At 61.0% G+C, this 12,114-nt stretch overlaps 1 protein-coding gene across 3 annotated transcripts in view; it reads left to right on the forward strand.

Annotated features, from left to right (window-relative positions):
- Nucleotides 1–11,316, forward strand: part of ARHGAP44 (Rho GTPase activating protein 44) — a 31,375-nt gene extending 20,059 nt beyond the window's left edge. For 2 of the 3 annotated variants that reach the window (XM_074889290.1, XM_074889288.1), the window contains exons 10-21: nucleotides 605–732; nucleotides 878–989; nucleotides 2,764–2,845; nucleotides 3,770–3,850; nucleotides 3,936–4,049; nucleotides 4,189–4,280; nucleotides 4,961–5,141; nucleotides 5,724–5,741; nucleotides 6,052–6,273; nucleotides 8,051–8,190; nucleotides 8,287–8,655; nucleotides 10,406–11,316. In XM_074889290.1, the coding sequence (XP_074745391.1) occupies nucleotides 605–732; nucleotides 878–989; nucleotides 2,764–2,845; nucleotides 3,770–3,850; nucleotides 3,936–4,049; nucleotides 4,189–4,280; nucleotides 4,961–5,141; nucleotides 5,724–5,741; nucleotides 6,052–6,273; nucleotides 8,051–8,190; nucleotides 8,287–8,655; nucleotides 10,406–10,554 (1,688 nt within the window). In that variant the 3' untranslated portion in view covers nucleotides 10,555–11,316. The remainder of the gene's footprint in view (nucleotides 1–604; nucleotides 733–877; nucleotides 990–2,763; nucleotides 2,846–3,769; nucleotides 3,851–3,935; nucleotides 4,050–4,188; nucleotides 4,281–4,960; nucleotides 5,142–5,723; nucleotides 5,742–6,051; nucleotides 6,274–8,050; nucleotides 8,191–8,286; nucleotides 8,656–10,405) is intronic. The other variant, XM_074889289.1, reaches the window with a different exon arrangement.
- Nucleotides 11,317–12,114: the final 798 nt, after the last annotated feature.

Here is a 12,114-nt window from a genome sequence, read left to right on the forward strand (position 1 = left end):
CCGACCGGCTTCACAGAGAGCGGGTGAAACCTGCCCCAATATCCCCATCGGGCGCAGCACCGGGGGTGGGAACCCAGCGCCAAGTGGGGGGTCTTGGGGCTTGGCTTTGCACTGTGCGACCTCCAGAGGAGCTGGGCTGGGAGACCGAGGTCGGGGAAAGCCCCTGGTGACGGTCCCGAGAGCAGCGCATTCCCCGGGGCAGGGCTCGGGGTGCTGCCGTCGCTGCAGCGAGGCAGGGAGTGATTTGTATTTTATTTTTTTCTCTCGATCCCACAAAATATTCCTGCCTCAAACTGTGATGGAAGAAGGGGGAATATATTGCAAAGGTTTGCTCGTGATTGCTCCCCCCGGAAAACGTTATCCAGCCCCTTTGAAATATCCCGTGTGATGGTTGGAAAACATTTTGTTTGGATTTCATCTTTAAAAAGCACTTCCTGAGCCGCCCAGGACAGAGGTGCGGGGTCCTGTTGTTTTAGCAACACCCAAACGGAGTATTTTGCTGCCGAAACGCTGTGATCCAAGGGCCTTTCAGGGAGGGGATGCCAGATCCGGCACCATCCCCGCCGTGTCCTCCCCCTCCTCTCACCCCCTCTGCCCGTCACAGAGGCGTGGATGGAGAAGCCCTCCTTTGGGAAGCCCTTGGAGGAGCACCTGGCCGTCAGCGGGCGGGAGATCGCCTTCCCCGTGGAGGCGTGCGTGACGATGCTGCTGGAGTGCGGCATGCAGGAGGAGGTAGGGCCCGTGTCCTACCGCCCTCGGTTGGGCAGCATGGAAGGGGACATGGGTGCCTCCAAGGCGCGAAGGAGGAATCGGGGGGGCTTTGGGGACATCCCTGACCCCAAAGCTTGTCCAACGCTCTCCCATGTCCTCTGCCAAGGGTCTCTTCCGAGTGGCTCCCTCAGCCTCCAAGCTGAAGAAGCTCAAGGCCTCCCTGGACTGCTGCGTGGTGGACGTGCAGGAGTACTCGGCCGACCCGCACGCCATCGCAGGTAGAGGCTGCCTCGAGGTGGGGGGTTGGTGGCGTGTGGAATGGCCCATCCAGCCCCCAGGCACCAACCGTGGGCACCCAGAGGGTGATCACCAGTGCATGAAGTCCGGTTGGAGGCCAGTAACTAGCGGTGTAGTCCAGGGGTTGATACTGGGTCTGATCTTGATTAACACCTTCGTTAATGACCCGGATGATGGGGCAGGGTGCACCCTCAGCACTTGGCAGATGACACCAAGCTGGGAGGAGTGGCTGATGCCATCCCGAGGTGCTGCCATCCCGAGGGACACGGACAGGCTGGAGAAATGGGCTGAGAGCGACCTCGTGACGTTCAGCAAGGGGAAGTGCCAAGTCCAGCCCCAGGCACCAGGACATGCTGGGGGCCACCCAGCTGGATAGCAGCTTGGCAGAGAAGGCCCTGGGGCTCCTCGTGGCCACGAAACTGGCCAGAAATGGGCCCTTGTGGCACACTGAAGGTGAATGGTGTTGGGCTGCACTGGGAGGAGTGATGCCAGCAGGTCAAGGGAGGTGATCCTTCCAGTCCTGGGCACAAGAGACATGGATGTACTGGAGAGAGCCCAGTGAAGGGCTGTGAAGATAATGAAGGGCCTGGAGAAAAGGCTCGGGAAGATCTCATCAATATATATAAAAACCTGCAGGGAGGGTACAAAGAAGACAGATCTCTTTCAAGTGGTGGCCAGTGCCAGGACCAGAGGCAGTGGGGAACACGGGAGGTTCCCTCTGAACATCAGGAGACACTTTGTCACTGCAGGGGCGACCAAGCACTGGCACAGGTTGGCCAAGGAGGTGGTGGAGTATTTCCATCCTTGGAGATACTCAAAAGCCATCAGGACACAGTCATGGGCAGCCAGCTCTGGTGGTCCTGCTGGAGCAGGGGGTTCGGCCAGATGACCTCCAGAGGTCCCTTCCAACCTCAATCCTTCTGTGATTTGTCCCAGAGCCTTTTAACATCAAAGACAGAACATACGGGGGGACAAACGCAGGTGCAGAAATACAGCTCTTGGTGGAATTGGGGGCGTTTAGGAGTTACCATCCACCAAGGACCACAAACCCTGACCCACACATCCCCTCCCCGGCCAAGGGCTCGAGCAGTGCTTTTGGTCACAGGCGTGGAAGAAAACAGGGATGCAATCATAATCCAAGGCAGCGGTGGGGCCCTGGTGACACTAATGAGGGTGACACTAATGAGGGTGATGCTGACCAGGAGAAGCTCTGCAGGAGCAGGGAGCGGTTGGGAAGATTCACACGTGTTATCATCAAGCTTGCCATCTTCTCTACCTCTAACGAGGTGGAGACCCTCTCCAAGCACAGATCTGAACCCGTGGGGCTGGTATTAAGCATGAATTAGGTTTAAATGCCAGTCAGCTGCTCCCCTCCTGGGCTGGGCTCTCTGGTGGGCACAGGATTGAACCCTGTTTTCCTACTGACTGCAATGGGAACCTTTTCCCAGCGCGAGGAGCTGCAAACGTCCTGGGCAAAAACGTGGGATGGAGAGCTGAGAACGCCGGGTGGAGGCGAGAAGGGTGGAGGGAATCAGGGGGGTGCTAAGAGGGACTAGGTGGAGGTGGCAAGGTGGTTGCTGGGGTCAGGGGATGCTATGGGCTCCACCAAGCCCGGGAGACTAGCGGGTGCTTTGGGATGTGGTGGTGGGAAGGCTGGGAGGGATGAGAGTCAAAATGCAGAGGAGCAAAACCACTTGGTGCCCATTAGCTGGTGCCACCCACAGTGCCGAGCCCCGTGTCCCTTGTGTGCTGCAGGAGCCCTCAAGTCCTACCTGCGAGAGCTGCCGGAGCCCCTCATGACGTTCGAGCTGTACGAGGAGTGGATCCAGGCCTCCAAGTGAGTCTGGGGTGTCCCCCTCATTCCTCCATGACATGGATGGTGGCATCTTGGGCTCTTACGGATGGTTTGGGGACCATGAATTATTTCTGACATGGCTCACAGCATTTGGGATGTTTCTCCAGGGTCTGAGAGCCAGGAGGGTTCCTGTGATGCTCCTGGAGCATGGTGGGTCCCAGCAGTGAGGGTGACCCTGATGTCCCCTGACTCTGAGGTCCCCAGAGCACCCTGGCCGAGGTGGCTGAGCTCTCCCAGCATCTTCCAGCAAGCCCTTGGGTGCTGGGCGCTGGTGTCAGTTCTGGATGGGTGTGCAAACCCCAGGGGACAACTGGCTGGGGGAGCTCCCACCTGCTTTGCTGGGATGCTCTGCACCGTGGAACCCCCAAGCACAACAGGACTGGGCCAGCTGAGGTGGCACCATCGTGTCTGCTCCACCATGGGAGATGTTTGGGGTACGGGGATGTCGGGCATAGGGAGGTGGGAGAAGGAGCATCTCCTTTTGGGGTGGGAACCACCTCGGTGGTGCCTCAATATCGGTCTGACCACGTCCCCCACCTGCCCTGGGAGCATTGGAGCACGGCAGGGACACAGTGGTGGCTCGATGGAGGGGACAGTCCCTGGGGGTGGCATGTGGGGGAGTGGGCTGTTGTTTTGGGGAGCTGTTTGGAGTAATGTCCCGTTCCAAAGCAAACACATCCCCAAAACACAAACCTCAGGGGGCCTGTGCAGAGGCAGGGAGAGGACCAGTATCCAGTCTGCCACTGAAAGGTTTCCTTCTCATTTTGGATGGATTTTTTGGGGTTAATTTATTTACATAATGTTGGTGGCAGCCCGAGGGTCTCGCAGGGTCCTCGAGGGCAGGGGTGACGGTCGAAAGCCCCAGGGTGAGGATGGGGGCTGAGCCTCTCACCCATCTCCCCGCAGCATCCCGGAGCAGGAGAAGCGGCTGCAGGCTCTCTGGAGCGCCTGCGAGAAGCTGCCCAAAGCCAACTACAACAACATCAGGTGAGCCCGGGGCTGGTGGGACCCGGGGAGGGGCCGGAGAGGGTGCGATCCTGATACACCGACACGGCTTGGCTCTGCTCTCCAGGTACCTGATTAAATTTTTGGCCAAGCTGACTGAGTACCAGGACACGAATAAAATGACACCGAGCAACGTGGCCATCGTGCTGGGGCCCAACCTCCTCTGGCCGCAGGCGGATGGGTAAGGTAGCCGGGTGGAAAGCGAGCGTGCCAGAGGGATGCTGGGGACGGGGGTGAGGGGGTGTCCAAGGGCCAAGGTCCCCCTGGGAATAAGGCCAGGCTGCGGTGGGGTTGCTGAGGTGCTGCCCGCCGCCTTGCAGGAACATGACAGAGATGATGACGACCGTCTCGCTGCAGATCGTGGGCATCATCGAGCCGCTCATCCAGCACGCCGACTGGTTCTTCCCCGGAGGTAGGCTGTGCCGTAGCAGGGTGGGATGGGCTCCGTGGGACCTCCCAGCCCTCCCTGGGGAGCGAGTGCTGAGTGCCCATACTTATTTTTGCCATCCCCCTCTGCTTGGGGCTCAGGCAGAGATCTGGCAAGGCTCTGAGCCCAACCCAGCCGCTCCGAGACCCCCCAAGCATTCCTGTGGTGCCAGTATGGAGCACAGGTCTGATGGGGAGCGGCTGAGGGAACTGGGGGGGTTTAGTGTGGAGAAGAGGAGGCTGAGGGGAGACCTCATGGCCCTCTACAACTCCCTGAAAGGAGGGTGCAGAGAGGGGGGATGAGTCTCTTGAGCCAAGGAACCAGCGGCAGGCCAAGAGGGAATGGCCTCAAGCTGCGCCAGGGCAGGGTCAGACTGGCTCTTAGGAAGGATTTCTTTGCAGAAGGGGTTGTTGGGCGTTGGAATGGGCTGCCCAGGGCAGGGGGGGAGTCCCCATCCCTGGAGGGGTTGAAGAGTCGGGTTGACCCAGCACTGAGGGATCTGGTGGAGTTGGGAACGGTCAGGGTGAGGTTCATGGTTGGACTGGAGGAGCTTCAAGGGCTTTTCCAACCGAGATGATTCTGGGATTCTGTAATACTCCCCATCTCCACCCCTCACTGAGGACTCACAACCCAATGTGTGCCCCCTCTCCTTTCCCCCTCCCCAGACATCGAGTTCAACGTGACAGGCAACTACGGCAGCCCCATGCACGTCAATCACAATGCCAACTACAGCTCCATGCCCTCCCCAGACATGGACCACGCCGACCGCCGGCAGCACGACCAGGCACGGCGGCCCCTCAGCGTGGCCACGGACAACATGATGCTGGAGTTCTACAAGAAGGATGGGTAGGGTCTTTGCGGTGCCAGGGTTTGGGGAGAAGGAGAAGGTGGCATTGTCACCACCGTGGGAGGGGGTGGCAGTGGGCTGGTGGATGTTGGGTGGTCCCGATGAGGGGAGGACCCCCTGCTCTCCATTCTGGGCTCTTGAAGGTGCTCAGGTGAGCCCGGGGCTTGGCGCCTGCCCCCAGCCCGCTGGAGATGGGAGTGCCGTGGCCTGTGATGTGGCACTGGGGCTGTGCCACACCGGGGTCAGGTACCCCAGTGTCCCCAAGGTCTGTGGACTCTGCTCCAGCGGAAAGCTCCCCACTCCCAGCCTGTGTGTGCCCCCTCGTGCCACCTCACAGGGACTGCAGACAGTGAGGTGGGCTCCAGAAAGCCCCCCCCGAGGGCTCTCCCCATCTCCAAAAACTGTCCCCAGGGCTCTCCCCATCACCGGCGTAGCCTGGTCCCCACCGTGCCCCTCCTGCCCCCTCTCTGGAAGCCCCTTGACCTCACAGGTCCTTCTCCAAGCAGCGGGCTCTCACTCTGTGCACTGTCGAGTTTTAGGGGTTTTTTTACACTAATAATCGTGTGTTTCTGCCCATGCAGCCTTAGGAAAATCCAAAGGTACTGTACCCTCTGCAGTGGTGCTGGGAGGCTGCTGGGAGGATGCTGGGAAGGTGCTGGGATGGTGCTGGGTGGTTGCTGGGAGGGTGCTGGTGCCTGCTGGTCCCTGGGGAAGGGAGAGGTGGCCGGTGGGTGACACCAGCATGTCCCACACAGCCACCCCTGTTGCCACGGAGGTTCATTCCCAGCAGCTTCCTGGTGTTGGAGATGTTTTTAGGGACCAGGCACCCCGAAGGAGCGGGGACGCGGCACCGGCGGTCCCGTCCCACCGGGCGGGTGCTGAGCGCCTGTCTCCGTGTGTCCCCCCCAGCATGGGCGTCCGGGTGATGGACACCTCGTGGGTGGCTCGCCGAGGCACCTCGGTGGCACGCAAGGCGTCCTCCGCCCCGCCGGCCGCTCAGCCCCCCGCGCCGCCCGCCGAGCTCCCCGCCACCCCCCACTCGCCCATTCCGGAGCAGTCGCCGGACATTTCAGCCACCCCTTCCCCACCTCCCACCAGCTTCGGCTTCCCCCCGGGGGCCGAGCGGACAAGGTAAGGCCACCAGCCCCCCGTGTCCCCAGCCCGGGCTGTGAATCCAGCAAAACAACCCCACGGAGGGTGCCCAGCGTCCCTGCGGCCACCGCAGCGTCCCCGTCCTGCCACCCGGGATCCCCTGCGGGCCCCTTGCCCGGCTCCCACCGGGCGCCGCTGGGCCCTGGTGAAATTGGGGCTGGGGGGGGGCAAGGAAGGTGCAAGGAAAAGCCCGAAGGAGCCCGACATCCCCCGAGCCCTCCCTCTGCTCAGGGTCTGTGTCCGACTTTAATTTGCACAGGCCAGGTGGGAGAAGACACCTCAATTCCACTTTTCTGCCCCAAAAAGGGGAGCTGAGCTTTGCCCTGGGGGGCACCCATGGGTGGGGGTGGCAGCCCCGGGTGGGTCGTGCCGTGGGGCTGGATCTTGGCGTGGTGGGGTGAGGCGGTGAGGGGGGGCCTTCGGCACCAGGGGGGCTCTGCCACCGCTCTCCCCAGCTCCCCACCTGCCAACCCTTCTGCTCTTTTATTATTTTTAACTCCATTTGGGTTTGCTTTTTGCCTTTTTCTATGGTGTTTCTGGACATTTTGCAGCAGGGGGTCACCTGGCGTCTGCCACCCCCCCCGCCTTGGGGTCCCCCCCGCCCCGTCCTGGCCCCGTCCCCAGCCCTGAGCTCAGCCCCTCTGGCCGGGCTGCAGCCGGAGCCTTCCTCCCCCCCCCCTCCTCCTCCTCGCTGCCCGCCCCTCACCCTGACGCCAGCTTCGCCGCTCCCTCACCCCGTGGCCCTGACCCCAAAACGGGCTCCCCCCGCCCCCCCGGGCCCCCCGGCCCCGCTCCCCCGGGGCAGCCGCAGGATCCGACCCCAAACCGGGGGCCGGGGGGGCTCGGTGGCCCCGTCACCGCTGGCCACAGGGGTGCCGGGGGGTGGGGGGGGGGGGGGTCGCGCACAAGCGGGCTGGGGGCTGCGCCGGGGCTGGAGCTGAACCCCCCGGGCCGGGGCTGCGCTCCCGCCTCTGCCCGCGGGGCAGCGGGGGGCTGGGGGCGGGACGGACCTCACCCCCTCCCTTCTTTCTTCTACTGCTTTTAAAATTTTCCTTTTTATTTTGTTATTTTTTTAATTTTATTTTTATTTTTTATTTTGTTTTAATTTTTAATTTCTTTTTTACCGTACTTTTATTTTTCTTTTATTTTTATTATTATGTTTTGGTTTTGTTTACTTTTTATTTTTTCATTTATTTTTATTATTTCCATTTTGTTTTGGTTTTTAATTTTCTTTAAATTTTATTTTAATTCTTCGCATTTTTAAAATTTTGCATTACTGTTTTATTTTTTTATTTTATTTATATTTTTCATTTCTTTCCATTTTTCTTGTCTTTTTATTTTTGATTCATGTTTCTTCTCTTCTCTTCTTTCTTTTCTTTTCTCTTTTCTTTTCTTTTCTTTTCTTTTCTTTTCTTTTCTTTTCTTTTCTTTTCTTTTCTTTTCTTTTCTTTTCTTTTCTTTTCTCTTTTCTTTTCTTTTCTTTTCTTTTCTTTTCTTTTCTTTTCTTTTCTTTTCTTTTCTTTTCTTTTCTTTTCTTTTTTCTTTTCTTTTCTTTTCTTTTCTTTTCTTTTCTTTTCTTTTCTTTTCTTTTCTTTTCTTTTCTTTTCTTTTCTTTTCTTTTCTTTTCTTTTCTTTTCTTTTTTCTTTTCTTTTCTTTTCTTTTCTTTTCTTTTCTCTTCTCTTCTCTTCTCTTCTCTTCTCTTCTTTTCTCTTCTTTTCTTTTTTCTTTTCTTTTTTTCTCCCGCCTCCTTTCAAGCACTTTTCGGCCCAAGGAGCCGCCCCCCGGGGCCGGGCAGTCCCGGGGCAGCCCGGGGCCGGGCACCGCGCCGCAGCCGCCCCCCCCCGCCACCGCCCCCACCCCGCCCGCCGAGCAGAGCCCGCCCGCCCTGCGCAAAGGTAGGAGCGGGTCGGGGATGGCGGGGGGGGGTCCCCCGCTCGGTGTGACCCCCCCCCAGCACCCTGACCCCCCCCCCCCTTGTCTGTGTCTCGCAGTGGCCAAGAAGCTGGCGCCCATCCCGCCCCGGGCGGCCGCGGGGGAGCAGGGGGGGGGGCAGCCCTCCCCCGCCAGCCTCTCCCCCACCCCCCCCAGCACCCCCTCGCCCTACGGCCCCGCCGCCCCCCCGGGGCCCTGCCCGCCCCCCGGGCCGCCCTCCCCCGCCCCTCCGCCGCCGCCCCCCCCGCCCCCCCCGCTCCTGCCCTCCCCCGCCGGTGCCCCCCCCAAGTCCCGCCCTACCCCCAAACCGCGGCCGCGCCCCGTGCTGCCCCCCCCGCCCCAGCCCCCCCCGGCCGCCCCCGGCCCCCCCCAGCCCCCGGAGCTGCCCCGCCCGGACGCCGCGGGCCCCGGGGACGGCGCGCTGACAGGTAACCCCGGGGGGGGGGGGACCGGGAGCGGCCCCTCCCCGCACCGCGGAGGAGGGAGGGGGGACACGGGGTTTGGGGGGGGTGGCCCCTGGAAGGTGGCAGTGTCCCCAGGAAGGTGACACCAGCCCTGGAAATGTGGAACTGTCCTCAGGAAAGTGGCAGCATCCTTGGGACGGTGGCGATGCACTCGGGAGGGTGGCAGTGTCCCCCAGGAAGGTGACAATGTCCCTGGAAAGGCAGAACTGTCCCCTGGAAGGTTGTGATGTCCCCAGGAAAGTGGCAGCATCCCTGGGAAGGTGGTGATGCACGTGGCAGTGTCCCCGGGAAGGTGGCAGTGTCCCCCAGGAAGGTGACAAAGGCTGACAAAGTGGAGCTGTTACCAGGAAGGTGCTGATGTCCCCAGGAAGGTGGCAACATCCCTGGGAAAGTGGTGGTGCACTCAGGAAGGTGGCAGTGTCCCCAAGAGGGTAGCATTGTCCCCCAGGAAGGTGATAATGTCTCTGGAAAGCCAGAACTGTCTCCTGGAAGGTGGTGATGTCCCCAGGAAGGTGGCAGTGTCCCCAGGAAGGTTCCCAGGAAGGTGGCAATGTCCCTGGGGGGGTGATGGGGAAGTGGCGGTGTCCCTGGAAAGGTGGAACTGTCACTGGGAAGGTGGCAGCATGCTCGGGAAGGTGGTGATGTCCCCAGGAAGGTGGTGTTGTCCCCAGGAAGGTGGCAGTGTACCTGGGAAGGTGACAGTGACTGACAAAGTGGAACTGTTCCCAGGAAGGTGACAATGTCCCTGGGGAGGTGATGGGGAAGTGGCGATGTCCCTGGAAAGGTGGAACTGTCACCGGGAAGGTGGCAGCATCCTCGGGAAGGTGGTGATGTCCCCAGGAAGGTGGTGATGTCCCCAGGAAGGTGGCAGTGTACCTGGGAAGGTGATAATGACCCTGGGAAGGTGAAACTGTCACCAGGAAGGCAGTGATGTCCCCAGCAAGGTGCCAACATCCCTGGGATAGTGGCAATGTACTCAGGAAAGTGATGACATCCCTGGAAAAGTGGAAGTGTCCCCAGGAAGGTGACATCACCCCTGGGAAGCACCAGGAGCCTGTGCCACTGTTCCTGCTGTCCTGACCTCTCTGTCCCTGGGTTTTTTGGGGGGGCGGGGGGATGTGTCTGTGTCCCAGGGTGGCATCAGGGAATGCCAGGTGGCTCCAGGCACACCTGGGGACACAGAGGCCGGGGGAGCGTGGGGCTGGGCGTGGCTGGAAGCCCCCCGGCTCTGGCCCAGCTGGCCACGGGGTCCCGCAGGGCGGGGGGGTCTGCTCCTCCCTCTGCCCCATCGCGGGGTCCCTGAGCTGGCAGCAGGGTCTGGCAGGCGCAGGCAGAAGGGCTTTTTCTAGCAGGAGGTGAGTTGCTGCGCTCCCAGCAAGGGACAGCGGTGACACCGACACCGCCTGCCTCGGGCTGTGGGTCACCCTCTGTCACCTCACATGTGCTGCCTCGCCCTGTGGGTCCCTTGGGAGAGGGGACAGCAGTGTCACCTGCACTGCGTGGGAGCAGAGCAGAGAGTCGTGGGGGACAGGCAGCGTGTGGGGACAGCGTGGCCATCGGGACAGGTGTCACAGGCTCTGGCTAGGATGGGGTGGCACAGGGCAGGGACCGGTGGTGACATCCCTGGTGATGGCACTAACACGGTGCCAGCCCCGGCGAGGTGTCCTGCCACTGAGCTCCCGCCACAGCGTCCCCCATCACTGTCCTCCCGCAGGTCTGCTCCGTTTTGAGGTCCCCTCCCTCCACGTCCCCCCAGATGCCGCCCTGTGCCGGGACCCACCGGAGGCACCGCAGAGACTCTCGGGGCCGGGCTCGGTCACCCGGCAGGAGGAGGAAGAGGAATCGGAGAGCACAGCCCTATGACAGTGTCCCTGTCCCCAAGCTCATCCTTGCGGCACCCAGAGGCCAGCACCGGCCACCGAGGGCCACCAGCACACCAGTTCTGGGTGGCAAAGCGCCCGGTTTGGGGGCGGTCGCTGTTCTTTATTTGTGTTTCGCCTTATCCAGACTTTGCCTTTTGACTGGGTGCCTGTGCCCCCCCCACCCCGCAGCACCCACGGTCCTGGGGTGATGCCACCGCCTCCTCCGTGCCCTGACGGCGGGTGCCTCTGGAAAACGGCCAGGTGACAAGGAGCTCACCAGCGCTTTGCAGCGGGATTTCATTTCTTCAGCTTCTTCCCCCTCTGCTTGTTTGCCGGAGCAGGACGGGACCTGACCAGCAATAACCTGGGGACGCAGGATGTGGCCCCCCCGGGCTCTCAGGGTGCCGGCGGGCGGGGGCGTGCGTCCCTCAGCACCCGCTGTCCCCGTGGGTTGGTGGCTTTGGTTGTGCATGCGAAGACAAATTAACCTTTTATCCTTTCCAGAGAGATAAGAGAGATATATATATATATCGGCAGAGATATATATATATTATATATTTGTATATATATATAGAAAAAATATATAGAGATTTGTTTTATTTGGAGCCATTCCCGCCCACCTGGTGCACAGAGGGAGGATGGAAATGGCAGCGCTTCGCCCCCCCGCCCTGCCCCGCTCACGCCGTGCCCCTCGCCCCAGGCGGGCACCCGGGGGCACCAGCACCCCAAAGCGATCAATAAATCCATGTGCCACTCGCTGTGACCTGCCCGGCAGCGTTTGGTTAATGCCTGTCGGCACCGGCAGCGCCGTGGCGGTGGGGGGGGGGGGGAGGTTTGGTGGGAGGATGTGGGGGTGGATGAGGGTTGGGGGAGTAAAATGGTGGGGTGGGGTCGGTGAGGGATGTTGGGGTCCTGGTCCTGTGGGGTGGGGCTAGGCTGGAGTTGGGGTGGTCCCTGCTCGGAAGAGCAGGGTCACAGCAAGGGCCTTGGCCTGGAGCAGCCCTCAGCAAGGACAGTCTCCTCCTCCTTCATCTCCTCCACCTCAGCCCAAGCCTACTTGCATCTTCCATCTCCACCTCCAGCTCCTCCACATCCATCTCTGTCCCTGGCTCCTCCGTTACCTCCACCGCCTCCACTCTCACCTTCATCTCCTCCACCCCAACCCCACCTCCTCCACACCCCTCTCTGTCTCCTCCAACCTGGTCCCACCTCCTCCACCTGTCTCCTCCACCTCCACCTTCCCAATCTCTCTGTCCCTGCCTCCTGTTGTGGCTGCACCAAGTTTCTCCACACCGGCGGTTCCTCTGCCCTGGCAGGCGCAGCCCCGTGGTACCACGAGTCCGATGCTCCTGGTGCTGCCCCCCCTTGCCCCAGACCTCCCCCCATGCCGGGGCAGGATCCAGCCACCACTGGCCCCACCGAGCCCCGCTCCCAGGCTGGTCCCCACCACCCCCATCCGCAGCACACACCCCAGTACCGGGACCACCACCGGTGGGACATGAAGCCCCTTCCCACCCCAGACACATCCCCTGGGACAGATGCTCCCCCCAGGCACCGCACC

Source organism: Strix uralensis, chromosome 19, assembly GCF_047716275.1.
Source record: "Strix uralensis isolate ZFMK-TIS-50842 chromosome 19, bStrUra1, whole genome shotgun sequence".
NCBI classification, from domain to species: domain Eukaryota; kingdom Metazoa; phylum Chordata; class Aves; order Strigiformes; family Strigidae; genus Strix; species Strix uralensis.